The sequence below is a fragment of the Haliaeetus albicilla genome, chromosome 7 (assembly GCF_947461875.1).
Source record: "Haliaeetus albicilla chromosome 7, bHalAlb1.1, whole genome shotgun sequence".
NCBI lineage: Eukaryota > Metazoa > Chordata > Aves > Accipitriformes > Accipitridae > Haliaeetus > Haliaeetus albicilla.
Window position 1 is genome coordinate 29,991,455 of NC_091489.1, and position 23,737 is coordinate 30,015,191.

The window sequence follows — 23,737 nt, forward strand, 5'->3', positions numbered from 1 at the left end:
GCGTGGTGCTTAGTTGCTGGCTGGGGTTAAACCACTACAGTCCTTTTGGCGCCCAACGCGGGGCACAAAGGGTTGAGATAACGACAAACCTGACCAGAGCTTGTTAAAACAAATTTGTTCTAAGCATTCATTGTGTTGATTTATGTACTCTTAGAGTTGTTGCTCTGGTTTTTAAGGCTCTGTTATGTATCACCTCGCTTGCTGTATGTAGTTCCTCTTCTACTGCTTATCATCCGTGGGAGGTGGATTAAGGTTTTCGCTTTGATGTATGGTATAACTCTGGTTTATGGTATGATAAAGTCATCAGCTGTGGGATTAATCCGGTATTTGCACTTAGCATTGTCACCTTTATACTGCGGGAGCCATCTGTGGGAAACTATTAATAATTATACCATTTACCTTTCCTCCATGGAAAACCAGTCTGTGGGTGGGGTACCTTTCTTCCCCTCTCCTTTCTCCTTCAGTCCAGTTACAATGGTGTTTGAGAATTTTGAAAAATTTGAATACTCCTGGAATGTTGGGACTAGCACGGTCCTAGCCCTACTGCTAGGAATTAGCATACTTCTGAATGTGGTTCAGCTCTCGTTTAAGGTTAAACAGCTATTTAAGAAGATCACCCAGAGATGTGCCCCAAGGCTGGATAATTATGAGTGGCAGGGTGTGTGGGGTAGTATGGGCAAGTACCTAGAAAAGTGGGCACCTCCGACGTTTTGGAAATTCACCCCTGAACAAGTGCAGGATCCAGAAGAACTAGTAAAATATTTGGAAAAGGTCTGCTGTCACCCCGGCAGCTCCAGAGAGATACAAATCACTGCAACGTGCTGGGGCCTGGCCCATGCCTATCGAGCCCTGTTCGACACCACTCAGTACCCTCAAGGGGAAGAGAAAGTCTCTGGACCTAACAACAAAATGATGAGCACCGCAGCCACCCAAACCTTGGCAACGGGCGCTGCGGCCCCTCCAGCCCCGGCAAGGAGCATTGCAGGCACCCAGACCTTGGTGACAGGCACCGTGACCCCTCCAGCCCCGGCGACGAGAACTCGGGCTACCCAAACCTCAACAACAGGCACTGCGGCCCCTCCAGCCCCAGCAATGAGCACAGCAGCTACCCAAACCTTGGCAACGGGCACTGCGGTCCCTCCAGCCCCAGCGACGAGCACTGCTGCTACCCAAACCTCGGCGACAGACACTGCGGTTATCCAAAACCCGGTGAGCGATACTGCAACTGAACCAGCGGACCAACCTGCACCAGCATCAGTTGCCCCCGTACAGAAAAAGAAATATAAAAAAAAATCAGTTCGCTTAGCGAAGGATGAAGATGAACCAGGGTCATCACGGGAACCGGAGGAAGAGGCAGAAACCAGAGGTAATAACCCGGTCCCTATCGTTGAGTGAGCTGCGGGATTTGCGAAAAGACTTTGGCCGCCGTATAGGTGAGCATATTATCACCTGGCTCCTCGGATGCTGGGACAATGGGGCTAATAGCTTGGAATTAGAAGGTAGGGAAGCCAAGCAGCTGGGATCGCTTGCCAGGGAAGGTGGCATTGACAAGGCAATTGGAAGAGGGACACAAGCCATCAGCCTCTGGAGGCGACTCCTGTCAAGTGTGAAGGAAAGGTACCCCTTTAAGGAAGATGTTATATGTCAATCAAGCAAGTGGACCACCATGGAAAAAGGTATTCAATATCTGAGGGAATTAGCTGTGCTAGAGACAATCCATCATGACCTGGACAACCCACAATTACCCAAAGATCCAGACGAAGTCCAATGCACATGACCCATGTGGCGGAAGTTTGTACAGAGCGCACCATCATCCTATGCCAACACATTGGCAATAATGGCCTGGAAGGATGAAGAGGGACCGACAGTGGAGGAAGTGGCTCGCCAACTCCATCAATACGAAGAAAATCTCTCCTCCTCCCTACAAGCCTGCATTGCGGCTGTGGAGAAGCTGTCCGAGGATTTCCAGCAATTCAAAGAGGATATGTCCTACTCCACACATGTAAGGACCAATGTCTCAGCTATTAGGAGTGAGCGTTCCTCTGCCCAAGAGAGAGAATATAGAAAGTACACACTGCGAGGTGCCCTGTGGTTTTTACCTATGTGATCAGGGAGAGGACATGAGGAAATGGGACGGAAAACCTACCTCGGTCCTAAATGCACGGGTACGTGAACTGCAAGGAAAAACCACCACAAAAGGGGATTCTACCAGGAAAAATGCCGCTCCGGTTTCCAAACAGAGTAGAAGGGCTGATTTTATTTCCGATCCTCTTGAAGGGACTTCTGAGCCAATTTTACGAGAAGTGAATACTGAATACTCTAACCAGAATTAGAGGGGCCCTGCCTCCAGCCAGGTGGAGGAAAGGGATAACCGGGTCTATTGGACTGTGTGGATTCGATGGCCTGGCACGTCAGACCCACAGGAGTATAAGGCTCTAGTAGACACCGGCGCACAGTGCACTCTAATGCCATCAAGTTATAAAGGGACAGAATCCATTTGTATTTCTGGTGTGACAGGGGGATCCCAAGAATTAACTGTATTGGAAGCTGAAGTAAGCCTAACTGGAAATGAATGGCAGAAACACCCCATTGTGACTGGTCCAGAGGCTCCATGTATCCTTGGCATAGACTATCTCAGGAGGGGGTATTTTAAGGACCCGAAGGGGTATCGATGGGCTTTTGGTATAGCTGCCTTGGAGATGGAGGGCACTGAACAGCTGTCTACCCTGCCTGGTCTCTCTCAAGACCCTTCGATTGTGGGGTTGCTCAAGGTTGAAGAACAACAAGTGCCAATTGCTACCACGACGGTGCACCGGCGGCAATATGGCACCAACCGAGACTCTCTGATTCCCATCCACAAGTTGATTCGCCAACTGGAGAGCCAAGGAGTGATCAGCAAAACTCACTCACCCTTTAATAGTCCCATATGGCCAGTGCAGAAGTCTAATGGGGAATGGAGACTAACAGTTGACTATCGCAGCCTGAATGAAGTTACACCACCACTGAGTGCTGCCGTTCCACATATGCTAGAACTTCAATACAAGCTAGAGTCAAAGGCAGCCAAGTGGTATGCCACAATTGACATTGCTAATGCGTTTTTCTCAATCCCTCTAGCAGCAGAGTGTCGTCCACAATTTGCCTTTACTTGGAGGGGTGTCCAGTACACTTGGAATTGATTGCCCCAGGGGTGGAAACACAGCCCCACCATTTGCCATGGACTAATCCAGACTGCACTGGAAAAAGGTGAAGCTCCGGAACACCTGCAATACATTGATGACATCATCGTATGGGGCAACACGGCAGAAGAAGTCTTTGAGAAAGGGAAGAAAATGATCCAAATCCTTCTGAAAGCCGGTTTTGCCATGAAAGAAAGTAAGGTCAAGGGACCTGCACAGGAGATCCAGTTTTTGGGAATAAAATGGCAAGATGGACGGCATCAGATCCCAATGGATGTGATTAATAAAATAGCAGCTATGTCTCCCCCGACTAATAAAAAGGACACACAGGCCTTCTTAGGTGTCGTGGGGTTTTGGAGAATGCATATTCCAAATTACAGTTTGATTGTAAGCCCTCTCTATCAAGTGACCCAGAAGAAGAATGATTTTAAATGGGGCCCCGAACAACAAGCCTTTGAACAAATTAAACGGGAGATTGTTCATGCCGTAGCCCTTGGACCAGTCCGGACAGGACAAGATGTCAAAAATGTGCTCTATACTGCAGCGGGGGAGAATGGCCCTACCTGGAGCCTCTGGCAGAAAGACCTGGGGAGACCCGAGGCCGACCCCTGGGGTTTTGGAGTCGAGGATATCGAGGATCCGAGGCTCGCTATACTCCAACTGAAAAAGAGATATTGGCAGCGTATGAAGGAGTTCGAGCTGCCTCAGAAGTGGTTGGTACTGAGACACAGCTCCTCTTAGCACCCCGACTACCAGTGCTGGGCTGGATGTTCAAAGGGAGGGTCTCCTCTACACATCACGCGACTGATGCCACGTGGAGTAAGTGGATCGCAGTGATCACACAATGGGCTCGCATAGGAAACCCCAGTCGCCCAGGAATTTTAGAAGTGATCATGGACTGGCCAGAAGGCAAAGATTTTGGAATGTCGCCAGAGGAGGAGGTGGCACGTGCTGAAGAAGCCCCGCTGTATAATAAACTGCCAGAAAATGAGAGGCAATATGCCCTGTTCACTGATGGGTCCTGTCGCATTGTGGGAAAGCATCGAAAGTGGAAAGCTGCTGTATGGAGTCCTACACGACTAGTCGCAGAAACTGCTCAAGGAGAGGGTGAATCGAGTCAGTCTGCAGAGGTGAAAGCCATCCAGCTAGCGTTAGATATTGCTGAAAGAGAAAAGTGGCCAGTGCTCTATCTCTATACTGACTCATGGATGGTGGCAAATGCCCTGTGGGGGTGGTTACAGCAATGGAAGCAGAGCAACTGGCAGCACAGAGGTAAACCCATCTGGGCTGCCACCCTGTGGCAAGATATTGCGTCCCGGTTAGAGAATCTGGTTGTAAAAGTACATCATGTAGATGCTCACGTACCCAAGGGTCAGGCCACTGAAGAGCATCGAAACAACCAACAGGTGGATCAGGCTGCCAAGATTGAAGTGTCTCAGGTGGACCTGGACTGGCAACATAAGGGTGAGCTATTTATGGCTTGATGGGCCCATGATACTTCAGGCCATCAGGGAAGAGATGCAACATATAGATGGGCTCGAGATTGAGGGGTGGACCTGACCATGGACACTATCACGCAGGTTATCCATGAATGTGAAACATGTGCTGCAATTAAGCAAGCCAAGTGGTTAAAGCCCCTGTGGTATGGAGGGCGATGGCTGAAATATAAATTTGGGAAAGCCTGGCAGATTGACTATATCACACTCCCACAAACTCGCCAAGGCAAGCGCTATGTGCTTACAATGGTGGAAGCAACCACCGGATGGCTGGAAACATATTCTGTACCCCATGCCACTGCCCGGAACACTATCCTGGGCCTTGAGAAGCAGGTCTTGTGGCGACATGGCACCCCAGAAAGAATTGAGTCAGACAATGGGACTCATTTCCGAAACAACCTCATAGACACCTGGGCCAAAGAGCATGGCATTGAGTGGGTGTATCATATCCCCTATCATGCACCAGCCTCTGGGAAAATTGAGCGATACAATGGACTGTTAAAGACTACATTGAGAGCAATGGGGGGGCGGAACTTTCAAACATTGGGATACACATTTAGCAAAAGCCACCTGGTTAGTCAACACCAGAGGATCTGCCAATCGGAGTGGCCCTGCCCAATCAGAATTTTTACATACTGTAGAAGGGGATAAAGTCCCTGTAGTGCACATGAAAAACATGTTAGGGAAAACAGTCTGGGTTACTCCTGCCTCAGGCAAAGGTAAACCCATTCGTGGGATTGCTTTTGCTCAAGGGCCTGGGTGCACTTGGTGGGTGATGCGAAAAGATGGAGAAGTCCGATGTGTGCCTCAAGGGGATTTGATTTTAGGTGAAAATAGCCAGAATTAAACTGTATGATATTAGTTGCTATATAACCCTGCTACTGTATGTTATCATTACTATAATTGTTATATGCTATATCCATAGTACTATAGTAAGAATCACTTGGATCAAGCAAGAAAGAACTGTGATAAAACTGAGCAAAGCGCAGTAGAGGTGGAACCAGAACTGACTCCAGCATGCAACAATCCAACGGTGCACACCATCCTCCTGCTGCATCAAATGTCATCTGCTCGTCACACCGCACTGAAGCCCAATTCTGCTCTACCGACTGAGAGGACTTTGCACCATCCCTCCTGCCCAGACAGACTGGTATGACAGATGGAGCCCAGAGTCAGAAACTAAATGAACTCAACAAACATTTTATGAACATAAAGAACTAAAGAACTGATATCTCTGTGTGTGTATACATATATATATATATATATATAATTGTTCATATGTCTCAAAGGGATGGAAAGGTGGTGATGATTGATCAGAATGTAACTAAAGGTATGGGAACTGAGCATGACGTCAATGGTATAGAATAAGGGGTGGATACTGTCCTGGTTTTAGCTGGGATGTAGTTAACTGTCTTCCTAGTAGCTGGTCCAGTGCTATGTTTTGAGTTCAGTATGCGAAGAATGTTGAGAACACTGATGTTTTCAGTTGTTGCTCAGTAGTGTTTAGACTATAGTCAAGGATTTTTCAGCTTCTCATGCCCAGCCAGGGCACCTGACCCAAACATGCCAACAGTGTATTCCATACCATGTGACGTCCCATCTAGTTTAGGAACTGGGACGTGGGGGGGCAGGGATTCACCGCTCGGGGACTGGCTGGGTGTCGGTCGGCGGGTGGTGAGCAATTGCCCTGCGCATCATTTGTACATTTCAATCCTTTTATTACTACTGTTGTCATTTTATTAGTGTTATCATTATCATTATTACTTTCTTCTTTTCTGTTCTATTAAACCCTTCTTATCTCAACCCAGGAGTTTTACTTCTTTTCCCGATTTTCTCCCCCATCCCACTGGATGGGGGGGGAGTGAGTGAGCGGCTGCGTGGTGCTTAGTTGCTGGCTGGGGTTAAACCACGACAGCAGGTCAGGAGGTCCTCCGAGAAAGTCAGAGCACACAGAGTAAATAATTTCAAACAATCTGTAAACGGGACCACTTTAATCCCTGAAAACAGTGATTACAACTCCCCCAGTCTGTCTGATAACCTAACAACTAATTGGCCTATAAGACTCTTATTTAGAAAACCAATACACGAAAACAGAAAAAGCATCTCTGACTATTTTTACCATTTATTCTTTCAGTAAAGACTCAATGCCTATAATGTAATCCCAGTGCTTCAGGCAGCAGAGATTTAATTGATGCAGAATAGCAATTGCTACTAGTGTGTTAGAGACCAACGTCAAAATACAATTTTTTACATTACTAGGAAATTATTTGGAACATTTAAGAAACTTAATTTGCTTAAATGCCAACTATTTACTCCTAAAATAAATTCCTTGTATTACCTTAAATATTTTTTTCTCCCATTAATCTGTACCAATTTAACTGGAGACAAACAGAAACAATGTCTCAAGTATCCTCTTAACCAGGCAGAGGATTGTATAAATAAGACTCATCCAACACAAAAGGTTCACCCAGCACCTATGACCACACAAATAGACAGAGAACAGCTCAAATGTCCTACAGTGGGCACAGCTACATAAGCAAGTGCAAAGGAAAAAGCAATGCATGTTTTTGGGAATGCCAGATAACAAGTACAAACACAACCATAAACTTTGCTTTGGTAAGCTAAAAGGTAGATGGAGTAGATGACCTGAGAAAGACAAACTCCTGTTTGAAAATAGCTGATATGGCATTTGAAACCTCATATTGAACATAAAAGGTCTGAGAAAACGAGCACAGGAGACAAATCTCAGGGGCTGTTTGATTTCCCTGAACAATCCTGCGGACAATCAAATTTGTTCCTGAGGCTCTTCTCTCTGCCTTAATGGCTATGCAAATCCTCGCCCATGGCTGGGCTGCTGGTGAATTATGAGCCTTGGCAATCACACTGACTGGCATTTCATTATATTCCCTCATCTCATTTCTGGTTTTACCCATTGTATCTCCTCCCCCCCCCCGCCATCTACTGAGATTATAACATTTTCAGATGAGATTTCAGTGATCCCCCAAAAGTTAGCACAGAGTTGCTCTTATCCATGTCTGGACACCTTGGATGCGAACACAACCCAAATTAATATCAGCTACACCATTTAATTGCCATTTTGTCATACGCACAATGACATTCTTCTCTCTCCCCTTCCATAAAGCTGCATCTCACAATTTACACAGTATTTCAAGATCATTGCTTCCCTTCTTCAGTATGTGAAACATCTATATATACATATGTATAAGTGAATTTTGATCTATTCTGAATCTTATTCCTGTTCTCCCCCATCCATTTTGAACAGAAACTACAACCTCTATGGCATCCATCATTTCTCTATAGGCAGCTCAACAATATGTAATACCAAAACAAAACAAGTGACTGCTGTAAGTCTATCTAATTTGAGGCTTATTATTCAAGACCATTTCCTCATTATGCTGGTTTTCCAGCACGCTTCTCCCTTTGACTATTTGCAAACTGGGTTATTTTTCCCCACCATATGCTACTTCATCTTTTCCCATGCCGAGTTACACTGTAGCTGTCAGCTCTGGTTCTGACCTATCTTCCACTAAAGTGGAGGCAAAAACTCCCTTCTGGTGCTATAGCGGATGCTGGATGAGGTTATATTCGCAGCCTCTGTAATCAATTGTCATCATATATCTCTGTCCTTTTCTAGTGTTTGCAACACTGCCTAATGTAGTATCATTTGTAAATGTAATTAATGAGCTGTTTATGTACTCTTCAAAAATCATTAATAAAGATGTTAAACTGCATTTAGTGGTGCACCCTGAGCCACCCTGCACACTTCTGTCCAACTTGATACATTGCCATTCATCATTACTCTTCATTCGTAACGCCTCCAGCAATTCTAATTCCTATGACACAATTCATGTTCAAAGCAATTTGAATTGTGGGATTTTTTTCCTCTTTCTGCACTAATTTCTAGACTTGCTGTCCTTTCTGTTTTGAAGATAAATAACGATCCTTTAATGTCTTCCTGCTTCCTTCTCACTTACTACAACTGCTAGTGCTCCAATGCTTTCTGGTTTAGTTAATTCTTTTAGTATACTACAACTTGCTATCATCAATACCTATTCATTTATATGTAGGTTAATTTCAGTTCTAACTTATGTGCCTAGCATTAAAAGAAAAAAAAAAAACTATACTGCTTTTATTCAGTACCTATTTTAAAATTCCTCATTTTCCTCTTTCCCATACTTATTTTGTCTCCATGTTAAAAAGGCGGTCAAAATATGCTTTCAATTAGCACAAGTGATCTTCTCTCCCTTATTTTAAACAGGTAACCTTCTCCCCCCGCCCCATGTTTGTTCGTCTTCTCCACATTGCAAACATATCTGTTGCCATAATCCAGTCCACACTCAGATGTTGACTATTTGAGTCAATTTGAGTACTTCTGTTCTCTCTACAGGGTCTCTGCAAGCCTCAGAAGTCTGTAGATATTTTTATTCATTTTCTTTCCTTTCCCTCTATGTCTACTGTACTGGACCTTGTGAAACGCACCTGCATTTTGTATTCTTTTCTTCGGACTCACAGTAATCTACTGCTCCTTAACTGAATGCATTAGACATTTTACTTTGGTCCAGGCTTGATTTGTTCATTAGGGTAGACACTCAAGTAGCCTTCACTTCCCAAAGCATCACTGAAATCACTGGACTTAGGGCTTTTCAGAACAGTCCATGCTCTGTCATGTGGACTTTAAAATCCATATTGCTTGCTAAGCTTCTTAATGTTGGTATGAATGAATGCCTCTTGGCTCCTCTTCAGCTTGTGCAGCTGTGTTCTGCAAGTCTGGGTGTTGAGTATTTTTTATCTCAAACAGGTGCACAGTCAACAGCTCTTAACCAGCAAGGAAATAATCCATGGATGATTTCTCCTGTGGTCATCTTTTCTTACTAAAACATCAGGCTAGTTTTCATGAAACCCATGAGTATGACCACTCTTTATTATTCTATGTTAAATACCAAGCTACACCTAGAATGTCCAAAAACTACAGAATCCCTACAGATGCAAGCATTGCCAGCACTGACCAATGCCCAGTGCAGTTTTTTCCTTTGTTATTTCAATGTTCTTTTCTAAACAATTTCTTTTTTTTTTTCCCTCCCCCTCCTCCCCTTCCCATGTTAGGAACTTTCTTCTCACTAGCCTGAATGCCCCAGAAGCAGCATTTAATTGCCCAGAGCCTAAAGGCAGGAACAAGGATGAAAGTAGGAGCAACAGCACAGAGATCTTACTGGCGCCAGTGAGAATCACAGCAGGACAGAAACATCCTTGTGTGTTTAAACAATCCCAGTGAGCAGTTCAAAACATGCGCCCCCACACCCAAGGTCGCTTTAAGTTCTAACTGATGTGCCGAGCATTAAAAGAAAAAATAAATAAAAAAAAAAAATCAAATAACAACTACATTAGTACCACCTCTCTTTCGCGGCTGGATAATGGCAAAGAGAGGGCTCACTGGACACCATTTTGAGAAGCACAGAGAGGATTTCTTTAGCAGAAAAAGTGTAAAGAGCACAGTCTGCACCAACAAGAAAGAAATAATATTCATCAGGTTTGACTCCAAAGGGCACATCTAACTGGGGTTCAAAGACCTACACTTGTCTTGCTCTTCTCCTCAAAAAGCTTTATTTTCCATTTGACACTTTTCCATGTTAATAGCTTCCCCTACTGAATATTTCACCCTGATATAATACCATTGGTTCAACTAACATTTTTTAGATTAAGCGTGTGTGTTCTAACTTGCTAAACATATGTGCTATCACACAACCAGCCAAAATGACTCAAAAGGTGTGAAGTCAGGCCCAGGTGATAACTTCCTTCTTGGTTAAACATATAGGGAACTAACCTATGGATATCTAAAGACTTCATCTGTAACAGTTTGAGCTACAGAATCAAATCTCCAGAGCTGGAGAGGGAACAGCTCCTTTTCTCTGTGGACTTTGAAAATCTGGCCTTTTGAGGTACAAAAATGTAACATGTATTTCAAGCAATCAAAGAACTGTTATGATTCAATGGAATATCATATAACAGGCTATTTTATGATTGATTTTGGTGAGAGAGTGCTATAAAGAGTGCCACTTGACCAATACCTTTATTTTTACAAAGAAACGTTAACTGACAGAATAAGCAACAAATTAATCTCTTCTCAGCTATTTAGGAGACAATACTGCATGCAGTTATCCTCCTGACCAATAGCTTCTTAGGTCTTTTTTAATAAATAATACAGTATAAGAATGACCCAGGGGAACAGCTCCCTCCCTTTTGTAATGAGACAGTTGTTTGTACCCCTACTACCAGGCCAACTTTCCCTAATTCTTAAAATAAGCAGATCCCTTTCCTCTAGCAACTATTTTGGCCAAATAACATATTATTTCTTGCTTTTTCATGTCACATGTAGCAAGAAATCCTTCTGGAAGACTACCATTATAATTATTCTACAGCAAAGAAACCAAGATCCAAATTAGAAAAAATAATGTGTTTTCATACAGTACTTACAATTGATCTGATGTTGTTTTCTTTTGCCAGTTTCAGAGAGGATTTATAGCAATTTGCCAAGTTTTCTTTATGAGTGTCGGTGAGATGGCCTCTTGCAATCGGCCCAACAGTATGGATCACATCTGCAGGAAATAAAAAATAAGAGAAAAAAAAAATATCAGAGATCCTATGGTGGTTTTTTTGCTTGTATCATGACTCTGCAGAACTATTACATTGCGCTGATACTGTACCTCGACACAAAGGTAGGAATAATATTGTAAGAAAATGTTTATAACTGGAAATCACATAATAAGCTACATCTGTGAGAATTTAAAGTGAAAAATAGTAAAGGCTAAATTTCAAAGTATTTGGACTAAAGGAAAAAATGAAAAAGATGCAATAAATGCTTAGTTATATGTGTACTGCAATCCACATGCAGGATAGAGTAAATGTTTTCATAAATACCCTGAATCTTTAGGGCTGTACAACTGTAAATGTTGCACAACTTTGAAATAGTTGTTCTCACCCCTTGAAGGTCCACTCACTAGGAAAGTTCACTACATAAAACCTCAGCACATTGATGGTGATACACAGATCATCTTTTTTGGTCTAATACTTCAAGTCTTTTCTCAGCAACTATTTTAAGAGAAGAAAAGTTGTGACCTATGAATGTGTTAGTTATTCAAAGAACATGCTTTCCTCTCACATCAGACCAGATGGAGACGCCATGCAATAAAACAAAATATTCTGTTTGAAGAAACTTATAATGAACAAAAAGAGAAAGTACAGTCAAGGAATATCTTAGGTATGATGCCTCTGGACTCAGCAAAGTCAGATGCTGCAATCAAAGTCTCTAAAGTGCTCTAAAAAAATGAAGTAAAAAGCCTGGAGTAAAAAAAAACAACTTGAAAAGAAATCTACAAACTAAAAGGTGTTATGATTTTTATTTTTTATTCCCCCCCCCCCCCCATTTGACTAGTAGGAAGCACATTTACTTTCCAAACGTCATTCTTCTATAGCACATGCGAACACAATAGAATGAGTTATGGTGGCAGGTACATTTTTTTTTCTCCTTCCTTACAATCCCCTGCAATATACAGCAGCAGCAATAAACAGTGGCACTATCTTCTGCAAAGTTGCCACAAACAGGGATTAGGCCGATGCTTTCAATTGCAGTACCACTGGTCCCATTGGTTAGGTTGTGTTTCCATCCCATGCGGGACAGGTTTCCACGCAACATCTGCTGTTGTAACACTCCAGAAAATTTTAATTTACTCAAAGATCCTACAGAATTCACAGTGTTATTCTTTGCCCAAGCTGTCTTTGATTGTCCAACCTATACCAAAGCATAAGTGAAAATGGACAAACTAACATTAAAATGTATGCTGTCTTTTTTTCCTTTTTTCTTAATACAGACACCATCTGTCAAGCCCTGGTCTCTACTACTTAAAAGGTGACTTATGTGCTAAGGAATAATGTTTTGAACATTTCCAAAAGTTTTCTTTACATTAGCCAGAAAGTATTGATAATTCAGCAAATAAAAGCATGTCAGAGAATCCCAGTGCCCAGAAACACAGAGGAATCTGCTGTGATGGGAAAGTGAAACCCACAGGAGCTAAACTTCCCAACTGCTAGAGAAAACCACCCTACTGAGAAGTAAATAAAAGGTTAACTACTCTTCTTTCCATTTTGATCACAGTAATTTTCTCCAGTTGTGGGAACAAGATGGACAGATTGGATAATTTCTGTTGAATGTCACAGCTGCCAGACAGTGACTCCAGCAAACCCTCCCTACAGCATTTCAAGGCAACTGAACCATCAAGTAGGTGTTGAGCCATTACTAGCTGATGAGCAGCATGATAGCAGGTGATTGAAATAAGCAGAATAGCTTCACCCAGGAAGTTCAGGAAAGAGTTATTTTCTTTATACACGTTTTAGCTACTATAATAAACTGAGAACTATTAATACCTAGAAAAAAGTAAATAGCATAGCTAGTTTAAATTTGCTTCTGCTTGCAGAGATAAGGTTGTGTGAGTACTTCCATTAGGAAAGACCATAATTTCAGACCACAACTACAGCAGTTTCCTCCAAGTTGAAACTTTCCAAGGAAGGTTTCTATTTGGAAGTGTTGGTGCTTGGTTGTTGGCAACTTCAGAGAAAGAAAAAGCTTCTCTTGACTATTTTTTTTTCTTGTTCTTTGCTTTTGAAAGAGGTAAGCTGCAATTACTGAGCAAGGGGGAAGGAATATACTACTGAAGCAAACCTCAATCAAGGTCATTCTGCATTTATAGACACTAAGATCAGAGGTACCATGAAGCATTCCAAATTCACAACACCTGCCAGCCAACAAGCAAATAAAGTAATGAGTACAAAACCAACTTAAAAAGAAAATGTAAAAGATGAATAAAAGAAAGAATGATAAAAATTTCCTTCTTTCTGCTAAGGCTGAGTTAACTTGCATTTCAAGGTGCAGCTGCTTAAAAGCTGAAGCTTAATAGCTTAAATTATTAATTTATTACTTAACAACAAGAAGGAATTTTGGGGAACAGCCCAGGTACCAAATTCTTGCTTGGGTCTTTCTGTATAAAACTCCCCTTGGTATAATTTCTAGATGCATTTCACTCGTTAAATGTTTAACTCTATTCCTTTAGTCTTCCATTACTAAACACTAATTTTAAAAATTCTCAGCTCAATAAATGAGAAATGTTTTTCTTGTCATCTTTTTTCAGAACTTCCTGATTTAGCATTTTCATGGTGCCTTGTTAGCAACCCTCTATCACTGCAGCAGACACTTCACATAAATAGGTAACCTTTAATGTAGTTATTAGCTTTTATGTTTTAATTTTTACAAGTCCATCATAGGCAGCTCTTTAGACAGGACACTGAAGATGGTTATGAATTGGTTTATAAAATATCAAAACTATTGTAATTGTTTACAGCGTATCATTGGCAAAAAAGGCTTTTCTTAGGCACGTTATTATTCTGAAACACATGTTAGAGTATGATTTTACTAGTAGAGCAGCATTTATAATATGCCAGTGTTTCATGGTCAGCAGACAAACAGAGAAGTAATAATTTTATCATTTTACTTTGTCAATAAAATCAGTGTATCTATACATTGCCTAAACTATACATTATTCTGCTCAAGCTACTCCACAATACGTTAAGGTTTACAGGCAGGCAAAACCCTTTGAGATTATACAGACATAAAGCAAACAAACCAGAAAATAGAACAGCTCTCCCCCCAGCCCATGCCATTAATATATGAGGATCAGATTTCACAGGCTGAAGCAGAGCCATTTATTTTTAATATATCTACGAATGCTGTGTCAATCTTCCAGCTTGTCTGTCATAATAAAGTTTCCTTTCTTCTCACATGTTCCCCACTCACCCAGCTGCACAGAACCAGAGAAATTTGTACGCTACAGAACTGGAAGATGGAGAAGGACGGGTGTGCTGGAGCGGGGAGGTCTACAGGCATTTGTCTACAAGAAAATTAAGGGGCAGAACTGCTGCCCTGCTGCTCTGGCCACCGGCTGCAGCAGCCAGCCCCAAATGCAAACTTCCAGCACCGCTGGCGAGGGCAAACATGGATGTGCAAGCCCTACTTAGCACTTTCCACACCAGTCTACCTGCAGCCAGAACGAGCATCCACCCTAGAGAAGCACATGGCCTTTCCGAAGCAAACATGACTTCCAGGCTGGATTTCAATGATGGTAAAGGACCGTCCCAGGACATGTGCAGTGATGAGTTTCACCGCAGAAGAAGGCAAACCCACTGCAGAGGGCAACACAGATGGGAGCACCAGTCATGGGGATGAGCACAACGATGGGTTGAAGATACACTGTGCATGCAAAGGCACAACAGCACAAAACAGGAGTGGTCTCATCACCTAAATACTTTTAAACTGGGGGAAATGCTGAGGAACTCCAAAAAGATTTCGTTTGGCTGGAAAAGCCTGGTAGAGATCCCTGCTACCAAACAGCTCCTGTTCCTTCTTGGAACTCCTGCACCCATTTGCTGTCTGAGCATCTTAATGAGGTCAAACAGAAGCAAGGGATATGAACATTCCCCCCAGACGACCCCTAATATGTTTTTTTGTTCTTCAAAACCAGGTAAACAGAGTAAAACTGAAAACGGTCAGCTCTCAGAGAATGCCACACTCGCCATTTGTAGCATTTTAATTTTTATGTCAAATAAAGCTGCCAGCACTGCTTTGAAGCTTCTGATTTACTATGGTCAATCTTCCAGCCACGCACATTGATAAGAAACTTCATTAAAAAGAAAGCTACAATCCATGTGTTTGTAAATCACTTTCTCTGTGTGCACAGAGCAAAGATGTTTGCTTATGTTTTTAATAGTATGCTGAGATGGGAAGCCCCAGAGGAAGGTATGTTCTCATCTGGGATTCAGGCCACAGCAATGGATCAACTGCTTTTAATGCTAATGAAGCTGCTTAGTTTTAAAACAACATTTATAAGGGAAGGAGATATTTTTTCCTACAGAAATACTTCCAAAGAGAAGGTAGGGGCGGTCGAAAGAAAGCATCAGCACAGATCTATGCTGTACGACCATGTTTTGGAACTCCTTTAGGGCTGAAGCAAAATTTTGTTTTTACATGGGTTTTATAAGATTTGTGTTGCAACACATGGTTAATCCAAGGAGAGCTTATAGGATCTACTGCTCTCTTTTTGGTCATCTGACTTTCAGGCATTTGGTTAGAAATTCTGGTGGCCAAAGCAAGGCCTGTGGCAATCACTCACTGATTTGTGTGTGTGTGCACCCTCTGTATCATCTGTGCTTGTTTTCATTCAGTTTTCCCCTCTTTTTCCCTGAAGCACTATAATGAAAGCAGACAACTGAATCTCATGTAAACCACAACCTAATCTGGAGGTATAACAGGCACTTGGGCATTTAAAACATCCTTGTTGCTACTTAACTACCAGTGAAAATAAAGAGAATTTGCGTGTTTAATCAACAATTCAAAAGCACAGCAACTCTCCCCTCGAAGTCCCGTATAGGCCACTCAAAAATGAAACTGCATCTGCTGTGGCATACAAAATCTATGTGTGAAAAGGCCAGTGAGGCTTGTTTTCTCCGGTCTTTTTTATTAAAGAAGTCAGTCCATACATCTTAATATGCTGTTTGTCATGTGAGTTTTTAACTGCGCTGCTACAGAGGAATGGCAGAGCAGCATGGGCAAAGACAAAACACAACTTCCAGCTGCAAAAGGATGAAGAGAAGTGACTGTGCCTCAAAAAGCAACCTGGAGGACTGATGTAATTTACTTTTGATGTAATTTACTCTTCCTTTGTTCTTCATAAAAGTGACGCTAGATAGCAAAAATATTAGCATAATGAGTTTTTCCAAACAACTCAAGAAGTACAATTAAGTTTCTCTCATTTCTTCTCTTACAGATGCAAGTGTGGCGCATTCACACCATTAATGAACCAGCCAACCACGGCTAGAATCAGTTACGGATTTTTCTCATTCATCCCATTCATGCATTCATAGCCATAATTGGCCCATCTAGTGAACTGCATAATGAAGCTGTACCCTGTCAATCACAGCAGGAACTGTATGAATTTTAAGAGGGAAGCTACCACATTGCATGTGGCATTGAATAAAACAAATAAACAAAAATGACGAAAATTCACAGCATTTAGGGCTCCATTTGTAAATCTTATCAGTTGATTTACACAATAAACACCCACCATATTGGTGCTGAAAAGTGATAGCTGAGGTTCAATTGATGGGAAGTGAAATCACCTCCAGATATTCATACATACTGAATATCCCTGTTCTTAAGGAATGCGTGTAGCCTAATGCTTTGGTATACAAATTTGCTCAGCTTGTTCATTTTCTGTTTCTAGTTACATGCACGTGAACATAAAATGTGCATTTTCAGTGTGTAACAAACAACTGTTAATTTAGGGCCAGCTTAAACGAATCCCCCAGGACCACAGTTAATTTATTTACTAATATGTGTCTCCAAAACTAGATTAGCGGAGTTGAATATTTTAAATGCAAGATGACATCTTTTATAGATCACTCAATGCTATGTATGACTACGTATGACACAGCTCCTCAGTTCAGAAATATTTATTTGCTTTATATAGCCATATATTGCATTTATCAGCGGGTAAAGAGACAGTCTCACTTTTTAGGCTTGAAGCAGTAAGCACTGCTCAATCTAAAGTTTGTACCTTTTATAGCTGCCATCAGTGATTAATTAGCTGTTTTGGGCAAACCAAAAAAATGTTTCATTAGCCACAAAAGCTATGATATCTAGAAGTCATTCATGCAAATTTAAGCCTTTTTTCACCTAAACAGCATTGTCTGCCCAAGAAAAGATAAAGAATACGTTTATTGTAAATGATTAACCAGCATCCCTCTCTGTGGATTAGGTGTTTATTTTAAGTACGAGACAGCAGAGACAGTCAGAAAACAATATTCCCAAAGGGAGAGGTGGAGGATTTGCCGAGCCTGAGAAATCCTTCGGGGAGCCACAGAAGTCTGTGCTCAATGGCCAGCATTTAGCAGAGAGCGATCACTCGACATCCGTGGGAAGCTAAAAAACACAGAGAGCTTGTTCGCAATGGTTATACCACTGCCTCAACAGCCAGCCAGAGAATTAAGTCACATGAGTCAAAACCCAAGCCTTTTTGGCACTCGTGCTCGTCATAAAATACAAGGCCCATGTATGCCCAAGCAGTCCCAGAGCTGTTCCCCTCCCATCAATGAACTTACAGTATCATTCTGCCATCAGGGCCTCGCCATTAACATTGGAAACAAAAGTAGGCTCTGTTCAGGCAGCAGAAGCAAGTGGTGCAACTAAGAGACACTATACTATATTCCAAAGTAATAGGTTTTACAAAGCAATTTAGTACTCTGATGACAGATGTCAAAGCAGCAACTAGACAGATGGCCCCACAACTTTGATAGAAATAATTGCCTACATGTACAGCTAAAAGGCAATGGCTCCATTTGGGATATTCATAACATGATGTGATATGAATGAACATGAAATGAACATGACATGACTTAACATGAAATTATGACATCCATGACTTGCTATTTCTGTTTTCTTTTTTAATCCTGACTTGAAGAATTTGCAGCAGAAATTCTCAAATGTTATCCTTGTTCCCCTCTACATAACATCTACCCAAATAAAAGACCTTAATATCCCTAGGAAAACCAAACAGATAAAATGAAATTATGTTGCTCCAAGCAGATTTTGTCCTCATCACACTACAACAAACCTCATTTTGCTGTAGCAGCAGAAGAGCTCGACCAAGCACCGTCCTCATTGAGTGGCTCAGAAAGCACATACCAAGTGACCCCCTTGACCCAAGTAATGCTCTCCACCTTTCTCTGACTATTATTCTTTGCAAGTGGACAAGGCTACAGACAAAGATGCTTTAATCTGTCTTTTGGTTTATGTTTGCTACTTGTAGGAAAGCATGAGCCACAAAGATTCTTTACCTCTCTCTTTACTGCACAGCAAAAAAATGTTTGGGAGTGAGTTTGGTTTTAATTCATCTAATAATTCAGTCAGAAGGCTTTTTCAGCACTCAGAAATAAACTTGTTTGCCCTTAAATTTAGAGTGCTTATTCTTAAGACACTGAGAGTTTCAGTCTGCCATTCCACAAAAATTTTGAACCAAAATACACAGCATGGTGAAGGATATAACACTAGCCACATAAATTCAAGGTATATTTAACTGCACTTGATTCTTGACTCGGAAAGAGAAGCTTGCAAATATTCCCTTAAAAATCATGCAACACAAATCAAGTCATAAAAATATGCCAACGGGGTTTAAGTTAACTTCAGTTCTAGTTTTGGAATTGGATTAATTACAGGGGCACAGAAATCAGAAATGAGCTAATGCTTTCACCTTCTTAAAGCAGAGACCCCTCGCCACATGAACTCGCCACAGAGTGGATGCAGAGGGAGGAGAAAGTTAGAAACAAGACGACTGAAACCATTAAATATTTTTTAAAATGCATGTTCCCAGTTTAAAAAGACAAAGCTGAGGAGACGTGTGAACCATGCTACAGGACTGCATTTTATACAGAGGACACTGTATTTTCCTCATAAACAATAAACATAGTGTTTATAGCTCTGAACTTGCAAACTGCTTTCAAGCCTGGGAGCAGTCCCACTGAAATCAGTGAGACCATTGCTCAAAGATAGCAAGGATCCAAACACCAGCAAAGGAAATGACAGCACACCTTCTCCAGGGTGAAGGAATGCATCTTTATCACTTCCATCTTTTAAGGGGCATCACTGAAAAATCTCACTTTTACTACTTTTTTTATTTTAACAAGAAAAAATATAGTTAGTCTCTCCAATTTACTTCACTTTAAGTATTCCTCTTCTGTACTTTCAGCAAGTTGCACTTCACAGACCTTTGTCTACAGCCAGTTCCTTTAGAGATGGTTTCCCCTGCTATGCCTATGAGCCCATCACAAAACAATGGAAAGAGGAAAAAATTAAATTTACTGTCGCTACCTCTCACCCAAACTCACTCAACAAGCAGACAATAGAAACAGGGACATATACAGTACCCAAGAATAAGTTCAACTCATTCTTAAAAGCTGACTAGATTTCAACTTCGCAGTGCCACTTTAATTGTTTCATATAAGTGTGATAAGAAAAATAACTGGACGGCTCTTTGAACCGTAACATAAGACTTCATGCCTAGAAGAGGAATCTCGCTTTCTATCATCAATTTTATTTTAATTTTAGGTGGCTGAAACCACACTAAAGTGCCCTCCTGATATCAACATATTCCAGATACTAACTTTTGGGAATGCAGTACATGCCGAGCATCCATGATAAATTCCTTTGACCATCTCCTGCCAGTCTCTTCCCCAGAGATGCTCTCTAGTTTGAAAGATAGTTTCATCAGCTAGCAACGAGACAAACATAAGCACTTGGAAATCACTGCTCTGCAACCTATCTTAAAAGCAAACCCAGCAGATGATTGGGGGTCTGAGCAAGCCTGAACCTAAGGTGGGGGAGGGAAAATGGAAAGACATGTATCTACATAGACTATACCATACTGTAGATGCAGACCAAAAAAAAAAAAACCCAGAGAACAACTTCAGTGCCTCAGCCTTGCTACCTGCATGCTTTATTGATAAACAGCTATTACTTCTCCAAATACTTCTAACAAGATGAACAAACACGCTAATTCAGATTATTAATAAAACCAGCAATATTTTAGCAGAGCTAAGCAAACATAAGGCTTGCATTGAGACTGAGAGCAGATCCTTTGCCCAGGTGAACAAGGGTACGGTTGAGGTACGGTTGCCCTAACAGCACTCTGTTCTGAGCACACTCAGCCGACTGGAGCCTTTGTCCAATGCAAACAGGACACAGGCCATGACTTTCCAGCTATGTCTTGCTCAGTCTTGGGACTCCTTAGATTTGAGCCCAAGCTTACAATTTGCACTTCAGTCCATAACTCCGCAGATGGGGCGGCAGGATGTGCCTTATGGCAGATGAGGGGAAAAAGAAACCGTTGTTCTGGCTGATATGGCTGCAGCTGAACACAGTGCTCTCTCCTTAATGCTGGCCCTGCTTTTATCAGTTTTCTTTCAGAAACCTCCACAGAACCAAGCTTTCACAGATACCACAGAAACACTGCATTGAAATCTTCCGATCTCTACTCCCTTCCAACTCAGAGAGATACATGCAACAAAGCGCTGACAAGCAAACACCACCCATCTTTTTACTCCATTTACTGTCTGGATTGCGTTCATGTCACAACATCTAACTTAGCAGTATTTCACATTAAGGCATATACATCCTCTCACGGGCTGTGACCAGCTCGGCCAGGCTATTGGCCCTCTGCGACACAGAAGCTGCCTGCTTACATTGCAGCTTTGCTCACCAACAACACGGGTAAGCACCACCGAGGTGGAAAGGAGCTAAATAGTCTCCAGCAAATGAGCTCAGAAGTGCTGGCAGATAGAGAAGCTAAGTAAAGAAATGAAATGCATCCAACGAGGATATGTAATGAAGACTGTGGTATGGTATTCCGTACAATATGTAATGCTCATGTGGTTCCAAGTGAAAAACAAGCTTTGACAAACATCTTCAGAGCGTTTTGCATCAGTGGAAGCTGTAAACAGTTGAATTTGCAGCAGGAGCAAATATACCAAAATAAGCAGGGAAACTATTTTTCTTATTTTTTGTCAAGATAAAATAAATGTATTGCAAAGGAAACTGCTCGCAACTTGCAGAGACTTATTGCACTGCTAATGTTCTCCATGTCGACATTGCTAGGAAGAACCCTTGGAAAAACACTGGTGTCATACCTTGGTTCAGCTCAAATAAGAAAATATATGTAAACAACCTTCTGGAAAGCCATGTAATGACCTAAAAGAGCTGCTGAAGAACAGTCTTGAGCTTAGCCTTGCTGTAGAAGAAACACAGACGTAAGTACAGTCAACTTATGCTCTAAGTAACATCGTTGCATCCCGCTAGCCTGTCACAAGCATTTCATGATAATCTCAAGTGGGGAGTTTCAAACTCAAGTCTTTTAAATCGGCTATTGTGGTTTAGGAACATGGAACCAGAAAGAGTGCGGCTAGAAATGGTAGCAATAATTTGTAAACACAGTAATGCCTTTGGAAAAAACCTAATGTGGCAATGGCAAAGCTTGCAAGGGTGACAAGTGTCAGAACAACATGCCACTTCCAAACACAAGGCTGCGCTTTGCTACAGGGAACTGCTCAATTTCTGGGCAACCGTACTGAGAAAAATATTTGTAAATTTTATTGCATGTGTTATTGAAGCAAAATGGTTATTTTGCCACCTGCAGTGCCCACAAGCTCAATGCATCATTTCTCCAGGAAAAGAGGAAATGTCTGCAAACTCACATTATCCACTTTAACGGCAGCCTGAGGATTAGGTGGAATTTTTAGAAGCCTGTGTGCAAAGTTGTACTTCACAGCACCGTCTCCCCTTGCGTGGGTTGTCAGAAAGACATACTGATATTTTCACAGTGAAAGCAATTGCTTCGAGAATAATGTCAGCTCTTATTGTTTACAAAAAGCCAGAAATCAGAGCACATGAAGCAGCAAACAATTTGGCTGACCTTGCCAGCTGAGCAATATACAGTCAAGCAAGCAAAAACATGTTAGGCAAGACAGCAATAATGAAAACAAAACATAGACACGTGCTTTCATATGTTTTCATGAAACTGCTGCAAATTTTTTTTTTTTTTCCAAGGCAAGCCAAATCCTTGATACTAATTATGGCAAACATCCTGACCTTATGCACATAAATGTTTTCGTTGTAGTTCCCATGTCTGAAGCAACCCATTGGAAAAAGCTAAATCCAATTGCTTCACTAGTGCCATTTTCACAGCAAAGTGCTCAAACTTGCCTGGGCTGTGGTATGACCCAGAAGATCCCTTTGCAGCAATGGCTATTAGTGCTTTGAGAAGTCTGTAGGTACTACTGGTCCTGCAGCAGCAGATGGAAGAGGCGAAGGATGAGGAATCTAGGATGATGATTTCACTATGCTCACAAAGTTTTAGAAAAAGGCAAAGCTTTAGCATAAGCACAAAGGCATCTTTCCATTTTTAAGAAAACTCAAGAAGAAACTTTTCAGAAATCATAATTTAGCCCATGTTAGTGCTGACGGTGTTAATGTTTTATAATTTAAATATTTGTAATACTCTGGCTTAGTAGAAACTTCATCCATCAGAGAAGCTAGGATTTTTCTGCATGTTTTCAGTAAAATCTATTAAAAATTACTAATCCAGAACCTTGTAATCTTTAGTTACAAGATTGTGGTTTCCTCTATAGCTATCTTCAGCTACCTTCAAGATAACTTTTTCTAAACTGATACGCTTGCTTTAGGGGGAAAAAAAGCAAAGGCAAAAAAAGGACACCCAACAAAACCGATCCCCCTTCCTGATTTCCCCTAGAATGAAATTCTAATATATCCGAGTGCTCCTTTTCTCCTGCTTCTCAACCAATAAAGTTTTTGTTGGGAACTTTACCTCATTACAGAGTCCTCATCATCTAAATAACGTTCAGCAATAACAAAGAACTCTGCCATAAAGCTTTTGATAGATTTTTTGCAGCCAACATATTACTGTCAGGATCTATGCGAACAATTTGGAAAAGTAAAAAAATAGGACTGACTATCATTTAGGAGAGAAATTACAAATGCAAATTCAGAGGAAGACAGTACCCTTTTCTTCATTGAGACAAATTTTTAAACTAGTTTCTGGAAAGAGGACCCGTATAATAAACTTCTAATTTTAATAGTAACATTAGGTAAGGAAGGAAAATAACAATAGGCCAGGTACCACGTCAGTCCTGATATACTACTACACTTCTTTATGAGCACATTACAATTCAGAGAGCTAATAATAAAAAGAAGTGATGCTGAGATGATGAATTGATGCTATGCAATTAGACCTATTAGAATTCACAAGAGTCGACAGGCAATAATCAAACCACTTTCATGCTGCCCATTGCAATTATCTTTGCACTTAAGAATCAACAAAGCACATAATGACTTGCTCTCGATTAAGGAATTCATGAGAAATGGAATTTTAATTAGTG

General features: G+C 41.5%; 1 protein-coding gene across 4 annotated transcripts in view; it reads right to left on the reverse strand.

Moving 5' to 3' along the window:
* MACROD2 (mono-ADP ribosylhydrolase 2) overlaps positions 1–23,737 on the reverse strand; it is a 942,372-nt gene that overhangs the window by 395,564 nt on the left and 523,071 nt on the right. For all 4 annotated transcript variants that reach the window (XM_069787543.1, XM_069787546.1, XM_069787545.1 and 1 more), the window contains exon 6: positions 11,165–11,286. In XM_069787543.1, the coding sequence (XP_069643644.1) occupies positions 11,165–11,286 (122 nt within the window). The remainder of the gene's footprint in view (positions 1–11,164; positions 11,287–23,737) is intronic.